We start from the raw sequence: 20,087 nt of genomic DNA, 5'->3' as shown, positions 1-20,087 counted from the left end.
TGATTGGCTGAAAAAGAGCGCAAAACAAGCTTTTGAAACGCGACTTTGGTGCGTAAGTCGCCGACCTCGTGGCCGACCTCATCCTAGGGTCGGGTTTCGTTTCATGAAACCCGACTTTGCCAAAAGTCGGCGACTTTTGAAATTTTTCGACCCATTTCGCTCAACTCTACTGCCAAGGCATCTTTCAGCCTTTCAGTGAGACCCTGAAGAAATTGGCTTCTGAGAGCTGGGTCATTCCACTTAGTGTCAGTTGCCCACCTGGGAATTCGGAGCTATATGTCTCCACTGAACGATACCCCTGTTGAAGGCGACGCAACCTGGACTCAGCCAAGGTGACTCGGTCAGGGTCATGATAGATAAGGGCTAGAGCCACAAAAAATCCCTTCATAGACTGGAGAGAAACCGAATCCTGTGGCAAAGAGAAAGCCCAGGACTGCGGATCTCCGTGTAGTAGAGAAATCACAACATCGACTTGTTGCTCTTCATTTCCAGAGAAGTGCGAACGACGTTTAAAATAAAGTTTGCAAGCTTCCTTAAACACAAAAAAAGATATCTCTTCCTCTGGAAAATCTGTCTGGGAGGGCAACCTTGGGTTCAGGTTGGACCGGCCTAACTGCAATCCCAACATTAGCAACCTGCAGCCACTGTCATTGCTGCTGAATCTCATATCAGAGGTCATTCACCTCCAGAGACAGGCAGCATAGCTGCTCTGTCAGCCCTACGACCAGATCCATTTCAAGGGAGAAAAGGAAAAAAAAGGATATCCGAAAAAACACACACAAAAAACACACGTGTCAGTTTTTTTTACCTTAAATATGCACGGCCGGTGATAATGTCACGCACAGTGTAGGAAAGACTAAGTGAAACACGAAGGATGAGCGGAAGGGAGTCCAACACTAATGAAGGGGGGAGTGGAGACCCCTAGGCAGATCTAAAGTCACCCTGTCTGCCCAAAATGTCCCTATATAGGTTCTGCATCTATCACCGATCAAGAACCTAATCCCTGCCTGACCCTGGCAATAAGCCCTGCTTAAGGAAGGACCGGATATGCATTAGTCAATACCCACTACCACTAAAGACAGATGCGATAGACAAACAAGGGAAACACTTATCTTGAGTAGACTCAGAGATGTAATACAGACCTCCTCCAGCAACACCAAAGAGGAAGATAGCTAACTGCTATAGCTCCAAACCTCATCAGGGGGAACTGAAAATATCACTAGCGATTCACAACAGCAGGCTGGGAGTCTATAAACACCCAGGTCCAGGTTCAATTAGAGCTGGAGAAAGATAGTCACTAGGTCAAAGAGTCAGAAGGGTTAAGAAGGTGTCTGCAAAGCCAAACACAGAGACCTTCTGCAGCTAGATGCAGTGCGACTGTCTGCAGCTTCTGACATATCTGTGACATCAGGTCAATGCAGATTCAGGAAAATCAGAACTTCTTACACTACAGTCATGGCCAAAAGTTTTGAGAATGACACAAATATTATATTTTCACATGATCTGCTGCCCTCTGGTTTTTATGTGTTTGTCAGATGTTTTTATCACATACAGAAATACAATTGCAACAATATTATGAGTGACAAAAGGTTATATTGACAGTTAGAATGAGTTAATGCAGCAAGTCAATATTTGCAGTGTTGACCCTTCTTCTTCAGGACCTCTGCAATTCTCCCTGGCATGCTCTCAATCAACTTCTGGATCAAATCCTGACTAATAGCAGTCCATTCTTGCAAAATCAATGCTTTTATTTTGTCTGAATTTGAAGGTTTTTGTTTGTCCACCTGTCTCTTGATGATTGACCACAAGTTCTCAATGGGATTAAGATCTGGGGAGTTTCCAGGCCATGGTCCCAAAATCTCTATGTTTTGTTCCCTGAGCCATTTAGTTATCACCTTTGCTTTATGGCAAGGTGCTCCATCATGTTGAAAAAGGCATTATTGATCGCCAAACTGCTCTTGGACGGTTGGGAGAAGTTGCTCTCGGAGGACATTCTGGTACCATTCTTTATTCATGGCTGTGTTTTTAGGCAAGACTGAGAGAGAGCCCATTCCCTTGGCTGAGAAGCAACCCCACACATGAATGGTTTCAGGATGCTTGACAGTTGGCATAAGACAAGACTGGTGGTAGCGCTCACCTGGTCTTCTCCGAATAAGCCGTTTTCCAGATGTCCCAAACAATTGAAAAGGGGATTCATCAGAGAAAATGACTTTACCCCAGTCCTCAGCAGTCCACTCCCTGTACCTCTTGCAGAATATCAGTCTGTCCATGATGTTTTTTCTGGAGAGAAGTGGCTTCTTTGCTGCCCTCCTTGAGACCAGGCCTTGCTCCAAGAGTCTCCACCTCACAGTGCGTGCAGATGCACTCACACCTGCCTGCTGCCATTCCTGAGCAAGCTCTGCACTGCTGGTAGCCTGATCCCACAGCTGAAATACTTTTAAGAGACGGTCCTGGCGCTTGCTGGTCTTTCTTGGGCACCCTGGAGCCTTTTTGGCAACAAGGGAACCTCTCTCCTTGAAGTTCTTGATGATGCAATAGATTGTTGACTGAGGTGCAATCTTTCTAGCTGCGATACTCTTCCCTGTTAGGCCATTTTTGTGGAGTGCAATGATGACTGCACGTGTTTCTTTAGAGATAACCATGGTTAACAGAAGAGAAACAATGATGCCAAGCACCAGCCTCCTTTTAAAGTGTCCAGTGGTGTCATTCTTACTTAATCATGACAGATTGATCTCCAGCCCTGTCCTCATCAACACCCACACCTGTGTCAATGGAGCAATCACTGAAACGATGTTAGCTGGTCCTTTTAAGGCAGGGCTGCAATGATGTTGAAATGTGTTTTGGGGATAAAGTTCATTTTCTAGGCAAATATTGACTTTGCAAGTAATTGCTGTTACGCTGATCACTCTTTATAACATTCTGGAGTATATGCAAATAGCCATTAGAAAAAATGAAGCAGTAGACTTTGTAAAAATTAATATTTGTGTCATTCTCAAAACTTTTGGCCATGACTGTATAAATCAGGTTTGGATTTATTAGAACAGTTCATTTTTAAGAATAATATTTAATTTCCTTGATTAACCCTTAATATGCAATTTTTCAGCTCTGAGCTCTGCAGCCCCCAGTGGAAGAAACGTACGTTGGTGTGTGACGTCAGATACTGAAGAACAAAAGTGCAATGATCTGGTGACCTCTTCTCATGTGGATGAGATTCTACTCACATGTGTGAAAAAATCCAGCACCAAGGACTGTGTGAGAGCGATCAGTGTGAGTACATCATCATTGAAGTCCACTTTAGACAATGTCTACTTGCTAGAAGGGTCCATTGACAATTAAAATGAATGGTCTGTCTGTGTGATGCAGAAAAGGACAATTCCTCCAGTGCAAAAGACCATCTTTATAGCTACTCTCCTTTCTGGCCAAAGATGATATTGGGTAAATAAAAATTAGTTGCTAAATTATTATTTTCAACTCTCCTAGAACATCTGGTAAGTTCATGGAAAAAAAATGAATTTCCCAGGAGAATTGGCAAATCTCACAGGCACAAGCCTAATCCCCTTAAAACTTTCTACTGTAATGTGAAATTAAGTGGAAACCTCCCTGGCAATAACAATTTGAGCTGTCACCCACAAGACAATTTGCAGGTCATCATTTAGAGAGATGACTACAGGATACCACCCTTTGCCATTTCTTTAGTAGATGAATACATTAACTCTTCACTTATTTTACTTATTTTATTTCCTTGAGGAAATTGTGATTCCTTAATTATTAGAAATGAATCCTTAAATGTGAATATCTGATGTATCTGCTGTGTTCACTGTCTAGTTAATGATGGCCAACAAATAAAAGAGATTTTCTGGTGTAAGAATGCTATTTCCAAATAACCCATCTAGGTAGTTCAATAGAGTAGATCTTCAGTTCAGGAATATATTAGCCAAGGCATAGAATGGCTAAAAAGAGCAGCACTTATTTAATGACTGTGCAATATTTCATCTATCCTCTTGGGGTGCTGCAGGAAAATCAAGCCTTTATTGCTGAATTCTCCCATAAATTCACCTGATCGCTACGGATTGTTGTGGTCACCTTATAGTCGGAGACCCTCTTAACAAAAGCAAATAGAAGAAGTCAAATCATTCAGAAATCAGTAATGACCCTATTGTTTTTCAGAATGGAGAAGCAGATGCCATTTCTCTCGATAGTAAAGAAGTTTACAAAGCTTCATTACATCCATTTAATTTGAAGCCCATCATGACTGAAGCTTATTCTGAGAGAGGTAAGTGATAACTTTAGTTGTCACCTCTAATCATTGCTGTGAAATAACTACTTTATTTTTGTTGATATGTAACTGATAAAAACCAAACTGAAAAGTCAACAGTGCCTTAAAGGGCACAAATCAGATTATCTAAAGCTGACAATGAATTGAGGCTTGCAAGAGATGTCAAAAGCAATAATAAAGGATTTTGGGGATATGTCAAAAGTAAAAGAAACGTCAAAGATGCTATAGGATTTTTACAGGATGAAAATGATGAAATGGTAAGACAGGCTGTTGAGAAGGCCGAACTTTTAAATTCCTATTTTGCATCTGTTTTCTCTCAGAAAGGAAATGTAACATCAACTGTTCTTCACTGTCCCATTAAGGGAATAGAAGATTCCAGGATATCTATAAACAGAAATATAGTGAGGAAACACTTAGCTAACCTAAATGAATTCAAGTCTCCAGGTCCACATGAATTACACCCCAGAGTACTGAAGGAGATAGCAGAAGAAATTTTTGAACCCCTCTCCATAATCTTTGAAAATTCTTGGAGAACAGGTGAAGTCCCAGAAGACTGGAGAAGAGCAAATGTTGTTCCTATCTTCAAAAAGGGGAAGAAGGTGGACCCAGGCAACTATAGGCCGGTGAGTCTGACTTCTATACCAGGAAAGATCTTTGAGCAAATTATCAAACAACATGTATGTCAGCACCTGGATAAGAATGAAGTGATTAAACAGAGTCAGCATGGGTTTGTAACTAATAAGTCATGTCAGACTAACTTAATTTCCTTCTATGACGGAATCACTGATTGGGTGGATCAAGGAAATGCTGTAGATATAGTATATCTTGACTTCAGCAAAGCATTTGACAAAGTATCTCATACAATCCTTATTGAAAAAATGACTAAGTATGGAATGGACAAGGCAACTGTTAGGTGGATTCATAACTGGCTTAGCGATCGGACCCAAAGAGTGGTCGTAAATGGCTGCACATCCAGCTGGAAGAATGTCTCAAGTGGGGTACCACAGGGCTCTGTCCTGGGCCCTGTATTGTTCAACATCTTTATCAATGATTTAGATGAAGGAATTGAGGGTAAACTGATTAAATTTGCTGATGACACAAAGCTAGGAGGGATAGCTAATACTAGAGAAGAGAGAGAGGATTCAAAAAGATATAAATAAACTGGAGAAGTGGGCAGCAACTAACAGAATGGTTTTTAACAGGGAAAAATGCAAAGTACTACATCTGGGCAATAAAAATGAAAAAAGCATATACAGAATGGGAGGAATAGGACTAAGCAACAGCACATGTGAAAAAGACTTGGGTATACTAATAGATCACAGACTGAATATGAGTCAACAGTGTGATGCAGCAGCAAAAAAGGCAAATGCAATTCTAGGATGTATTAACAGAAGCATACAGTCTAGATCACGTGAAGTCATTATTTCCCTCTACTCCTCTTTGGTCAGACCTCATCTGGAATATTGTGTCCAGTTTTGGGCACCACATTTTAAAAAAGACATCAACAAACTGGAGCAAGTTCAGAAAAGAGCGACCAGAAAGGTGACAGGTCTGCAAACCCTGTCTTATGAGGAAAGGTTGCAGGATTTGGGAATGTTTAGTTTGCAAAAGAGAAGACTGAGAGGAGACTTAATAGCTGTCTACAAATATCTAAAGGGCTGTCACATTGTAGAAGGATCAACTTTATTCTCATTTGCACAAGGAAAGACTAGAAGCAATGGGATGAAACTGAATGGGAGAAGACACAGATTAGATATTAGAAAAAACTTTTTGACAGTTAGAGTGATCAATGAATGGAACAAGCTGCCACGAGAAGTGGTGAGTTCTCCTTCAATGGAAGTCTTCAAACAGAGGCTGGACAGACATCTGACTGGGATGATTTAGCGAATCCTGCTTTGAGCAGGGGGATGGACCAGATGGCCCAGGAGGTCCCTTCCAACTCTGCGATTCTATGATTCCAGGACTCTTTAGCAGAGGTTATCAATATGAAATCACTGGCGGTCCAGCTTCTGCCAACCCCACCAATCTCACTGCAGAGTAGATGTGATTGTTACTGCAGCGCCTTCCCTTTCAATGGAGTGCAGAACAACGTGTACAACCAGACAGGACGACAACACGATGTATGCAGCGGTGCCAATTCCTTGGCACAGTAGGCCTCAAATCAGCTGATCGGTGGGAGAACCTACGGTATATGTGTTACTTAAGCCCTTAAAAAATGGATGATTTTTCATTTTTGCGCCTTCATCTTTTTCCCTCCCTCTTCATTCTGAGAGCTTGTTTTGTGCTACTGGTTGTACTTTTTAACAGAACCAATTATGTTAACAAATAATGTACTGGAAAATTAAATAAATTATTCCAGAGAGGTTGTATTGCGCAAAAAAAGCACAATTTGTTTTTTGTTGTTTGTTAGAATTTTTTGTGGTGTTCATAGTGCAGGAAAAATGATCTTGAAATATGATTCTGCAGGACAGTATGAGTACGGTGATACTAAACTTGCATAGGTTTTTTTATATTTAATTTAAGTGTTGAAAAAAATTCAGAATTTCGTAAAAAGAAAAATAATTGGTTCTGGGGCCATTTTTCAAGACTTACCACTCTTTTATTTTGTATTTGATGGAGCTATGTGAAGAGTTTTTTTTGCAGGGCGACCTGGTATTTTTATTAATATTATTTTGGGATGAATCCTACATTTTCATCTTTTCTCATAGCATTCTTTGAGGAGTTGTGTCAACCAGAATACTGCAATTCTGACGTTTCTATTGTTTTACTCTACACAGTGTCTATCAATGGCGTTAATTAATTTTATATTTTGATAGATCAAACTTTTATAGATGCAGCACTACACATATGTGTATGCTTTTTAAATCAATATAAGATCTTTATTTTAAATGGGGGCAAAGGAAGGGTGATTCAATTGTTTTTAAACCAATTATTTGCATTTTGTTTGTTAGTTTTCTTAGGGGACTTGAACCTGCAATCATCAAATCACTAGTGATGAGTGAGTATGCTAGTTGCTCGGGTTTTCCCGAGCATGCTCGGGTGTCCTCCAAGTATTTTGGTGCGCTCGGAGATTTAGTTTTCGTTGTCTCAACTGCATGATTTGCAACTTGTAGACAGGCTGAATACTTATGGGGATTCCCTAACAAACAGGCATTCCACACATGTATTCAAGCTGTCTAGGAGTCGCAAATCATGCAGCTGACACGACAAAAACTAAATCTCCGAGCATGCCAAAATACTCGGAGGACACCCGAGCAACGATTATACTCGCTCATCACTACAAATCACTTGTATTATATACTCAATATCACAGTGCTGCTGTATGTAGTACAAATCACAGTCCTTCATGAACACCAGCCATAGCCCGGGGTCCCACTAGCTTATCACATCTGATGCAAGAGCATCGGACGCAATCTGCTAATGCCAGTCAGCTCTAGCTTTGCTGCAATTGTGATCCGAGTGTGAGTGCTCTGTGCTCCAGTCCTCTCGCATGAGGGGATCAAAGCACAGCTGCGGAGGAGACAGAGAAATTAATTCCTCCATCTGCTCTGCTACCGGCGTCCACGAGTATCGAATCAGATGATGTCCAAGTGCAGTGCGATGTTTCACACGCACCCATAGACTTATACATGTGCATTTGATCCGAATTTGGCATGCAATTGCAGTATGCTGTGTTTTTTTCCTGTTCAATCACTATAAGATCAGAGCAGGAGCAAAAAACACCATTAAGAACAAAAGCATAAGATTAAACTGGTACGAATGCAATCCGATTTTTAATCCGTTTTAATCGCAAGTGGGAGTGAGCCAATAAGCTAGCATTCACAGGAATAGTGTCATGACAGGCCAGCGAGGTGTTCAGCAGATCCCCTGCCATCATGACTACCTATCAGCATCCCGTAATCTAGTTGTGGGGTACTGGCGACATGTAGATGGATAATGAAAACAAACATTTTTTTTTTTTTAAAAAAAGGTAATGCAATTAATTAAAGTTAACATAAAGGTTAAAAATTCAACACAACCCAATTTCCTTATCTAGCATGTACTCTAAACCCAAGGCTATGTTCATATTATGTTCAGGCCACATGTCAGTGTCTCTGTCGGAGATTCTGTTTGAAGCCCTGAAAAATGAGATCAAGACAGAACCTTTGAAGGAGCTGTAAGGCAGACATACTCAGGCCCCACCATCTGGCTCTGCATTACTGTGGAGATATTTATTTCTTACAGTAGTATCATAAGAACATATTATGTAGATCCTAAATCCACCACAAAACATAATCATCTCTAATATTGGAATAGTATTTATTGTCTAATCAATGTTTTTTTATTTGGATAGAACATACCCTTTGTATGAGGCATCGCCAGAGTGTGCTCGGTGGAAAAAAAATGAAAATAGGGGCATTTGTACCAAAATGTGATGAAAAGGGAAACTACGTTACAAAGCAGTGTCATGGCAGCACCGGTTATTGTTGGTGTCTTAACGAAAATGGTGAAGAGATTGAGGGAACAAGAACTCCACCAGGCACTAAGCGCCTAACATGTGAAGATACAGGTATTAATCCATTCCATAAGTGTTTTGACCTCATTGTCTACAATGGCTTAGTTATGCCCTTGTAAGGAGGTGGTGGAGAACCTCGTAGCTTCCCCTCTCTCCTAGGTGCTGGTCCCGTGCACTTTATGCGGTACCCAGATGGTGCACCTGTATGCTAACATCTTATTGTTCTGCTGTTGTTGTGTAATGCTATGTACCACTTATGCCTTAATGTTATCCCCTTGTGTTTTACACTGTTAAATGTGCTGTGTATGCCTTGTTTCACTATTGTGCTGTGTTTGTTATGCACATGCTAGAGGCAGGGACAGCAAAGAGTTAATGTGTGGGCTGGACTAGCAGCCAGTAAGGCAGGAAGATCCTGCTTCCAGTCAGAGTCCAGGCAGGAGTGCCTGACGCAGGGTGTATGTCCCCATCTGGGACAGAAAGGACCCCTGTCTGGGGCCTAGATGCGTCCCCGCTTGGGACAGAAGGAGTCACCGTCTGGGAGATATTTGCATCCCAGTCTGGGACAGAGTGAGTGCCTGGGCATGTTTGCCAAGGGCAGTTGCTCAGCTGCGGCTGGGAGTTTGCTGGACCCTTAGAGGGTGACAGAGACTGCTGCCCCGGGCCCACGGGCAGTGAAGTGGGCACAAGACTGCATGGTGCCCCACTGAGAACTGTAAGCACTCAGAAGTGGAAATGGGGACTGTCACTGTGGACTGTGTTATGGTTGCTGTCACCATTGTTGCCGCTGATATGGTGGTGAAGAGTAATAGGGAAAGAGCAGGAAGTTTTACCATATTTACTGCAACTAGTTTTTCTACCTTTTTCTACCTCGTTTATCCTAACAATAAATAGTTTCCCTGTTGGATTATAACTGTGTTCCTGGATCCTAATTGCCCATGCTGCAGTGAATGTGGAGAAGAGGTAAATCACCTGGGGTTGCATCTGTCCTGTTTGTGTTTCATGTGCAAGGGGCCGGAGTGTTAGTGGACTGTTGCTTTAAGTAGACTCTCCCACGACTACCACCCTGTGCCACCTTGTTATACCCTTACTTATTATAAGTTGTTATTCTTTACAATCGGGAGTCAGTTAAGTCAGATAAAATAGTAACAGAAGTCAATGTTATTAAGGTTGGGAAAAACACATTCCGCATAAAAAATAGCAAGTGAGTGTGAGTAGTCTTTTCTACAAAATTTGTTCTGCCCCAGGGCTTTTGGGGGAACACATGGGAAGTTGTAAAAAGTCTGAGCTGCAGTTGAAGTTTGTCCAGGCAAAGTAGAGAGAGCGAGGACATACAGTGGGGAGCCAAGAGGCTTATTACTGGGAGAGAAGAGTGAATCAGCCATTAGAACATAGATTAGCCAACAACACAAGGGGAAGACGTTGCCATACTGAAGGGAGTCTGAACCTTGTTGCCTGAGTGTAACATTTGGGGTCCATACTTTTTTTTATCAATCATTGACTCTAACTGCTGTGAATGAAATTCATATTTGGACTCCTTACCAAACATTTTTATGGTTCCACATATTCTCTGTTGGTTTTCGTATAAAATATTGCTTTTAAGGAGAACATCTCCAGGAACAAGGAGTATAATGGGGAGCAGTGCGCAAAGGATGTATCTTCTGTATACTATGCTTAGCGGAAGCTTTCTAGGTTTTAGTTCCTGTAACCAATGCATGTGCTATTGGTAACGTTATTAATTCTGCCTCTTCTTAAGTTTTCATGTGTATATACCTCGCCTGTTTATCACCTGAGTTGATTCTAACAATATCAGTATATGTTTCATGCCACTTTGGATGTATTGCAATAAACTTTGCTGTCTATTTTATCTAGTGGACTTTGCACTCCATGTTGCATGTAGGACTTATATCAATAAATATGAATATGTACTGTACAATACTGGTAATGTGTTTCTATCATTCAGTCTTCATCAAATCTTACTTATCATATATCCATTTTAGCAAACAAATCTCCCTGCTTGAAGGAACGTCAAAAACTGCTCAGTGCTAAACCTTCACCAGCAGTTTTTGTACCAGAATGTGATGAAAAGGGCAACTATCGAACTCTACAGTGCCATGGCTACTGTTGGTGCGTGGATGAATATGGGGAAGAGATTTTTGCTACCAGAACTTTCCCTGGAAAACCTCCAAAAACATGTGGAGCTTCTGGTAAGAATCTACTCTATTGTTCCATCTTCCACAGTATATTGTAATAGTGACTCTCACTACACGGCATCACTATAATGATTTATCACTGATAATAATACATAGTGTCACTATAATAATAATAATAATAAAAAATTATAATAATTTTACATTTTATTTCAATAGCGCCGACATATTCCGCAGCACTTTACATTTCAGAGGGGACTTGTACAGACAATAAAGAGGAGGATGAATGAACTCATGGAGATCAACATCCGACACTGCGGAGACACCATCACGTGTTTCTCAACGCAGTGATTCTAGCGCACTGCCCCATCCCTTATGGGAAATATGCAAAACATGCAAAACAGAAGCCGCGGAGACACCATCACGTGTTTCTCAACGCAAGCAATGACCAGCCAGGTCTTTGTCCGGGAAGGAACAACCACGGGAAGGGCAGTCTCCAATGAAGGAAACCACCTATGCCAAAACATGGTATCCATCCACATACAGCTGTTTCGGGGTATTGCCCCTCATCAGTGTGGAGTAGGAAACTGGCTGGTAGGAGCAATGCCTAGTAAAAAGACTATGAAGAGGAGGATGAATGAACTCATGGAGATCAACATCCGACACTGCGGAGACACCATCACGTGTTTCTCAACCCGAAACACGTGATGGTGTCTCCGCAGTGTCGGATGTTGATCTCCATGAGTTCATTCATCCTCCTCTTCATAGTCTTTTTACTAGGCATTGCTCCTACCAGCCAGTTTCCTACTCCACACTGATGAGGGGCAATACCCCGAAACAGCTGTATGTGGATGGATACCATGTTTTGGCATAGGTGGTTTCCTTCATTGGAGACTGCCCTTCCCGTGGTTGTTCCTTCCCGGACAAAGACCTGGCTGGTCATTGCTTGCGTTGAGAAACACGTGATGGTGTCTCCGCGGCTTCTGTTTTGCATGTTTTGCATATTTCCCATAAGGGATGGGGGCAGTGCGCTAGAATCACTGCGTTGAGAAACACGTGATGTTGTCTCCGCAGTGTCGGATGTTGATCTCCATGAGTTCATTCATCCTCCTCTTCATAGTCTTTTTACTAGGCATTGCTCCTACCAGCCAGTTTCCTACTCCACACTGATGAGGGGCAATACCCCGAAACAGCTGTATGTGGATGGATACCATGTTTTGGCATAGGTGGTTTCCTTCATTGGAGACTGCCCTTCCTGTGGTTGTTCCTTCCCGGACAAAGACCTGGCTGGTCATTGCTTGCGTTGAGAAACACGTGATGGTGTCTCCGCGGCTTCTGTTTTGCATGTTTTGCATATTTCCCATAAGGGATGGGGGCAGTGCGCTAGAATCACTGCGTTGAGAAACACGTGATGGTGTCTCCGCAGTGTCGGATGTTGATCTCCATGAGTTCATTCATCCTCCTCTTCATAGTCTTTTTACTAGGCATTGCTCCTACCAGCCAGTTTCCTACTCCACACTGATGAGGGGCAATACCTCGAAACAGCTGTATGTGGATGGATACCATGTTTTGGCATAGGTGGTTTCCTTCATTGGAGACTGCCCTTCCCGTGGTTGTTCCTTCCCGGACAAAGACCTGGCTGGTCATTGCTTGCGTTGAGAAACACGTGATGGTGTCTCCGCGGCTTCTGTTTTGCATGTACAGACAATAAACATTACAGCATAACAATAATCACTTAGATCATAACAGATACCAAGAGGAATGCGGGCCCTGCTCGCAAGCTTACAATCTATGAGGAATATAATATGCAATTATAATAATATTACATATAATTGTGTAATGTCATGAAAACCCATTGTTGAGCTCCTTGTTATTATATGTTGAAATGACAGAGAACAAGGATCTAAGCTCGGACTACATCAACCCTCATGGACCAAGAAATATTTGATGAAAGTACAGGATGAAGTTCATTTTGCAATATTGTCATAAATAAATATTGTCTTCTTCTATATTTGTTTTATCAGGTGAAATGCCCTGCATAAAAGAACGTAAAAAAGTGCTGAGCGCAGCAGAACCTTTACTCGGAGCCTTTGTACCTGACTGTGATGAAAAAGGCTACTTTAGTCCATCGCAGTTCCACGGCAGCACTGGATATAGTTGGTGTGTTACCAAGAATGGTGAAGAGATAAAGGGTACAAGAACTAGACCGGGGCAGACACCCCATACATGTGAGGTCCCAGGTGAGGAACTACAGAATATGTGTCATAAGGTTTTTGCAAGTATCACCAATTGTCATGGCAGCGTTAGGATTTGTGCAATCCACAGATTCTTACACTCTTCCTTCTAACTCCATTGATAGCTCTGATCAGTGCAGAGTGACTTGGACATCGACTAAAAGAGCTGCAGCAACTAGGCACGTTAGCAAGAGATAAATCTTTGCTGGGCTAGGGTTATTGATCTCCTTTAAGCACATATATATGCTGGCTTTGCTATACTGGTTATGCCAGCTATAGTTAGTCTATCTGGAGAGGTGGACACATTCTGATTAACTGGTGGTTATTCCAGCGTTGTTGCGAGCGGTGTTTCAAGCCTTTCCTTTTCCTTTGGCATCTTTATGTTACTTTGTTGCCTCATCGACTCTACACTTTTGTTCCTTAGTGTTTTTCCCTATGAAAGTGTTGTGTGACTGTGCTTCTGTTTTGCTCTATTTGACTTGTTTGTGCTCTTCCTATACACTTAACAGATTAGTGCTACTCAGGAGCATAGTGAGAAACGAGATCCAGGCGTCCCCACCATCAGGGATAATCCTGGGGACAGGGATGGCTAGGGACCACTAGCTTGAGGGACAATATAGGAGCCCATTTGCTATCCTACAGTCACACCATGACATTGTAGCTGACCCACCTTTTCGCTACACTACAGTATGGATCAGGTTTCTGCTGTTGTGAGCTAAATGCAGGATGTATCTCTTCAGCTGGCTGACTTAAAAGTGGTGGTTCAACAGCAAGCTCAGTCCGTCACACCGGATCATTCTAATATGGTCTCTAGAATTTCGAAAACCCAAACAACCTCTTTCTAAAAGATTTTTGAGGGAGCCTAGTCGATTCATTGCTTTCAGAGAGGCTGTCTTCCGCATCTGTAGCAGTGAGGATCTTTATTGTCAAAAAGAAGGTTGGTGGATTACAGCCATGCCTGGACTTCTGGGAGCTCAATCAAATAACGGTTGGTGATCCATATCATCTACCACTCATTCCTGACCTTTTTAATCAGATTGCCAGGGCTAAATGGTTCTCTAAACTTGACCTTAGGGGTGCCTATAATCTGATATGGGTCAAACAGGGGTTTGAGTGGAAAACAGTCCTACCAACACACCTGCAGTATTCCAACATTTTGTTACTAACGTTTATTCTCAGCTTTTTGGAAAGTTTGCAATTATTTACTTAAATTACATTCTTTTATACTCACAGTATTATGGGTCTCACATTGAACATGTCAGGCAGGTACTACGTACAGTATTCCCAGAGAGAATAGATTGCATGCTAAACTGGAGAAGTGTGTATTAGCCGTACAGGAACTTCCTTTTCTGAGTTATGGGATTTCTGGCGCAGGTTTTTAGATGGATCCTGCTAACTTACAAGCTATATTAATATGGGACCGTCTTGGAAGCATTAAGGCACTGCAACATTTTTGGCTTTTGCAAAATATTACAGAAAGTTTATTAAAAAATGTTCTGCCATTGCACGACCTCTTACTGGTATGAATAAGAAAGGTACGGATTTTCTCAAGATTGTCTGAAGATGCTTTGTATGCATTAAACTGTCCTAAAGAACGCTTTTCGTCAGCACCTGTTGTGGGTGATGCGTCTGAAGTGGCCGTGGGAGCAGTTTTATCTCAGGGTCCAACTCTTGTTAAGCTGCATCCATTCACCTTCTTCTCTAAAAAACTAATAATTAACACGGACATACACGTAATAGAAATGTTACACTAGTCCTACCTGTATGCCTCAAATTAGTGGTCTCATTGAGAAATGTTATATTCTGTCTTTGTTAATGATTTCTTTCAGGCGTGCTGTGCCTGAAGGAAATCTCTGCCTCCTGTCTTCATTGTAATACTTACCTCCTCCCATGCACGTCAGATATGTAACCGGAATTCCGCTCCAGGGCCCTGAACGCCCTCAAAAATCCATACCTCTTCCTCCCTTCTATAGGCACTGCATTCAGGGATCTTCTGGGCAGGCGCCGGAGAGTCACTGTGACCTCTGGCATGCGTAACGATAAAGTGCTCTCCTGACTTCCTCCCTGCATAGTCATCGCAATTCGCTAGCAACAATGTGTATATAGTGATGACTATGCAGGGAGGAAGTGGGGAGAGCACATTATCATCCTGTACAACGGAGGTCCCTGGAGAACATCTCTGAATGCTGCACCCATAGAAGGGAGGAAGAGGTTTGGATTTCTGAGGGAGTGCAGGGCGCGGCCGCAACTGATGTGTATGGGAGGGGGTAGTATTATAATGAAGACAGGAGGCAGGGATTTCTTCCAGGCACCGCATGTCCCGGAGCCTGGAAGAAATCATTTGAATACAGAAAGAATATAACATTTCTCAACAACAAGACCGTTAATATCAGGCATATAGGTAGTACTACAAAGAACTGGAAGCATATAGTCCTAAATACCAAATCTCTCAGGACAGCAAGATGCAAGTAAAATAGTATTTTATTAGAACGAGATTAAAAACAGGACACACAACAAAAACAGTAATATACACGCGGGTGTTAGTGAGGATACAAAATAAATTACCCGGAGGTGTAATCCAGCAATTGCACAGATATTGCACAGGATCCTTAAAGGGAGTCACAGATTCCCTAAGGTACAGAAGTCAAATATCAAGAAATCTTGGGTCAGGTTCCGCTGCTGCTGGAAAATATTGAACAGTAATAAGGTATGGTATTAGTAACTTAAATCATATCCAAATGAATATGAAGCACAGCAGAAACTGACAGAAGATAAGCATATATATCAAACCCATGTGGGACAAGACAAGAGGGAAAAAGGCCACAGTCAAAAAGGAGAAGAAAAAAGAAACTGTCATGAGGTAAGACATATTTCCTCTCCTAAAGTGCAGGAAACTGTGCAGGAAAAGTGCAAGTGTAGGATGGGGTGCGGAAGAGAGATGAGAGACCAACAGGTATGGGGGGGGTGACCCACTTCTTGCCGCCGACAGACTCGAGACTGAGACAGAGATTGAATTCAACAGGTCCGTTTTTATTTACCGCCTTTCTGACGACCTCCGCACTTCAACACAGGGATTTCACACTTCTTTTATACACAGACCCTGGTACCTTCACTTCTTTATTATGATCGTCGTGGCGTCCTTTGTGGCTCTTCCCACTGTGGCTGCCCTAGGCACATCCACCACAGCGCGTCACCATTCAAAGTATACCGTCCACTTGGTACTCTCAGACCATCTCCGTCTGCGGCTTCTGTCCTTTGGGCCACCCCCTGTGACCGTCTCAACTGTCGGTTTCTCTCTGAGGGCTTTTTACCATCTTTCTCTCTACGGCAGATCCTCCTATCCCCTAGCTGACTGGACCTTCCAGAACCTTCCCTCAGCCTTTATACTCCCAGTCCTGGTAGCTCCACCCACTATCACCTGACAGTTACCTTGACCAATGGCAGTTACACAGTCACTCTCCTATACTCCCCACTGCCCTCTAATCGTCAAACTGCAACACGGCACCCCTTTCTCTTCATCTCAGCGCCCCTGTACCTACACTGCGCTGTCCCTCTGCCTCTCACCACAGAAAGATCTGTCCGTTAGTTCAACCTCCCCACACAAATAGTGCTTACCCATGTGGGGAAATATGCCAGATACCCATCCAGGACAGTGCCCCATATACCCATCATACATATCCTCCAATCCATAGTCTCGTGCCCATATACCCATCACACATCCTCCATCCCATAGTCCCGTGCCCCATATACCCATCATACATATCCTCCATCCCATAGTCCCGTGCCCATATACCCATCACAAATCCTCCATCCCATACTCCAGTGCCCATATACCCATCACACATCCTCCATCCCATAGTCCCGTGCCTATATGCCCATCATACATATCCTCCATCCCATAGTCCTGTGCCCATATACCCATCACACATCCCCCATCCCATAGTCCCGAGCTGGGTGGCGCTGGAGATGTGCTGTTATGTAAACTGGCAGTGCAGCTCTGTGTACAGCCGCTGATGATGCAATTTTCTGTGCTGGTAACAATACAGCGCGGCAGTAATAGAGGAGGGGGTGATTCATTCCTGTCATGTGCTCTCTGCTCCTTTCTGGGGGGCAGACAATGTCTGGGAGCTTATGATCCCAGGGATGCTAGATTTCTCCCACCCAGTCAGTGTCTGCTGAGGTGTTGTGGAGTGGGAAAACTGTTGCACATAGCAACCAATCACAGCTCAGCTTCTTTTAAACAGCTCTGGTGAAATGAAAGATGCTTAGTGATTGGGTTGGACTATGTGGAGTGGGCGTAGCTTATACACACACACACACATACATACACTCATTTTTATATATATAGATAGGACTGTGTTGTAGTTTGTATTTTAAAATGAATAGTGTTTAAATGGGTATTTCTATGCGACCAGGGGTAGTGTTTTTTTCAAATTTTCATGAAGATGTAAAAAGAAGTATTAAAAGTTTATAACATTCTTATACATTGTTACATCATTAATTATGCATTTCAGCTCCTGCTACGCTGCACTATGCCATCGCTGTGGTGAAAAAATCAAGTACTTTCCAGCTTGATCAATTGAAGGGCAAGAGATCTTGTCATTCGGCGGTGGGAGAGACAGCAGGTTGGGTCGCTCCTTTGAACATACTTCTTAAGAAGAAATTACTGTTGTGGGAAGGACCTGAACAAAAATCAATTGAAAAAGGTACAAGAGAGTATAATTACAACAGAGAACGAGTGAAATGCTATCCTCAAAGTTTGAGTCACACATGTGCCACACGGATGTACCACATATCCACATGGACACACGGACACGGATAGCTCCGGTACTGCTTTTTCCGGTACCAAAATTATCTGGCCGTGTGAGACTGCCCTAAGTGTGGTCGCACTAGTGACTTGTATAGAGGTAAAATTATGTTTTACCTGACACTGGCCACTAAATGTGAGTTTGTCGTCCACCCGTACACCCAGGTCTTTTTCAGTGACAGTTTTGCCCAGTGTTTTACAATTAAACACATAAAGTGCTCTCAGTGAGAGAAACAAAATAGGAATCTTGTGGGTGTGATACCTTTTAATGGCTAAGAAAATATACTGAGAGCACTTTATATATTTTTTTTCTACTGGCTAACACAGTACCAAACCACTTTTTTTTGTTTAACAATTAAGCACATAGTTATATATCTTATTTCTTCTGTCCAAGTGCATGACCTTACATTTGTCCCCATTAAAGCTCATTTGCCATTCATCAGCCCAAGCTTCTAGTTTACATAAATCCTCCTGTAATATAAAATTATCCTCCTCTGTATTGATTACCCTGCAGAGTTTAGAGTCATCACCAATAAATAAAAAATATTTATTTGGAAAAATGTGATTATTTATTTTCACAGCTCTACGTAATAAACTTCTGTGAAACAACTACGGGTTCAAAGTGTTCACCACACATCTAGATAAGTTCCTTGATCGGGGTTTCCTCTGTTTAGGCACATCAGGGGCTTGCCAAATGCAACATGGCATCTGTTAAAGAGTCCAGAAAATTTTGCTTTCAAAAAGTCAATGGCGCACTTTCTTTTACGATCACTGCCATGCATCCAGGCAGTAGTAACATAAGGGATATCGGCGTGCAAATGAGAAATTGCACAACAAATTGTATGGTCCATTTTCTCCTGTTACCCTTGTGAAAATAAAAAAATAGGGGTCTAAAGTAAAATTTTTGTGAATAAAAAGTTAAATGTTCATTTTCTTTTTCCCCATTGCTTCAGTTCCTGTGAAGCACCCGAAGAGTTAATAAACTTCATTAATGTGGTTTAGAGCACCTTGATGGGTGCAGTTTTTTAGAATGGTGTCACTTTTTGGTATTTTCTGGCATATATACCCCTCAAATTCACTTCAAATGTGATGTGGTCCGTAAAAAAATGGTTTTGTAAATTTTGTTGTAAAAATGAGAAATTGATAAACCACTTTTATCCCTTTTAACTGTGCTGTTCCATCTAAAGCTATGACTATATGCTTATATAGATTGTGTTATGTTACCATTCTTTGTGTTCAGTTTTGCATTTGATCTGCTGCCACCTGCTGTCCTTTTTCTGTATAGCAGACTGCAGCTAATTAATTCTAGTACATGTCTTCCACTTCCAGGTCAGGTCAGTCCTTCTCTTCCTGCCGGTGGCCATTACTAGTTTCATTTTCTCCTGGGAGAGACACGCTTACCAGGCTGTGAAAGGCATCAGTTTTTTTACCATAATTTCACATACAAATCCGTTGCTCACCTTGCTGCATCTTGCTGTACCACCTTGGTCGTTATACCTGCATTTCTGGAGAAGTACTGCATTACCAATCATACGCTGTATGTCCAGATTTCCAATAAACAAGTCTGGACTTCACAATATCTGGTGTGTATCATCTCTCCGGACTGCTCTGCATTGAGGAAACGGAAGGTAGGAATCTCTCCCAACCCCAATCAACTACACCTCCATTCGCCTCATGTGGGGACAGAACAGTCAAAAAACTGCCTTGAAGCCCGGCAAAAAAAATCACCCTTATATCCTAACCCGTCTGCCCGCTCACATACTGCAGCCCTGCTATGATAAAAAAAACTCTGCAGTGTCACCCCAGACCGCATTGTGCATAGAGACTGTCTGTATATTATACAACATTGCTGCAGATTGTCAGACTGCAAAACCCCACAATTCTCTAAAAACACATTGGGGATCTAGTCAGGATGTCTTAACTAAGCTGCACTGCGATTTCCAGTCCCCAATTCAAAAGTTCAGTTTCTTAAAGAGACAGTACACCTTAAATCAAAATGGCCAAAAAAGACCCTGCACAGTCTCCTACTGCTGAAACAGAGCAAATACTACTGTCCATTATGAAGAGGGGGAAATAGAGCCAGCTCCAGAAACAGACCCAGACTCATGACCAAGACGCTCTGTCAAAC

General features: G+C 42.3%; 1 protein-coding gene across 1 annotated transcript in view; it reads left to right on the top strand.

Moving 5' to 3' along the window:
* Positions 1 to 20,087, top strand: part of LOC141091144 (saxiphilin-like) — a 191,017-nt gene that overhangs the window by 54,724 nt on the left and 116,206 nt on the right. The window contains exons 2-7 of the mRNA XM_073576541.1: positions 3,104 to 3,267; positions 4,168 to 4,273; positions 8,610 to 8,825; positions 10,769 to 10,975; positions 12,943 to 13,158; positions 17,667 to 17,858. Of these exons, the coding sequence (XP_073432642.1) occupies positions 3,104 to 3,267; positions 4,168 to 4,273; positions 8,610 to 8,825; positions 10,769 to 10,975; positions 12,943 to 13,158; positions 17,667 to 17,858 (1,101 nt within the window). The remainder of the gene's footprint in view (positions 1 to 3,103; positions 3,268 to 4,167; positions 4,274 to 8,609; positions 8,826 to 10,768; positions 10,976 to 12,942; positions 13,159 to 17,666; positions 17,859 to 20,087) is intronic.

The sequence above is a fragment of the Dendrobates tinctorius genome, unplaced genomic scaffold (genome assembly GCF_039654945.1).
Source record: "Dendrobates tinctorius isolate UK_male_01 unplaced genomic scaffold, ASM3965494v1 ptg000049l, whole genome shotgun sequence".
Lineage (NCBI taxonomy): Eukaryota > Metazoa > Chordata > Amphibia > Anura > Dendrobatidae > Dendrobates > Dendrobates tinctorius.
The sequence above is the reverse complement of the archived record's forward strand: the minus strand, read 5'-3'. Positions and strand labels throughout refer to the sequence as shown.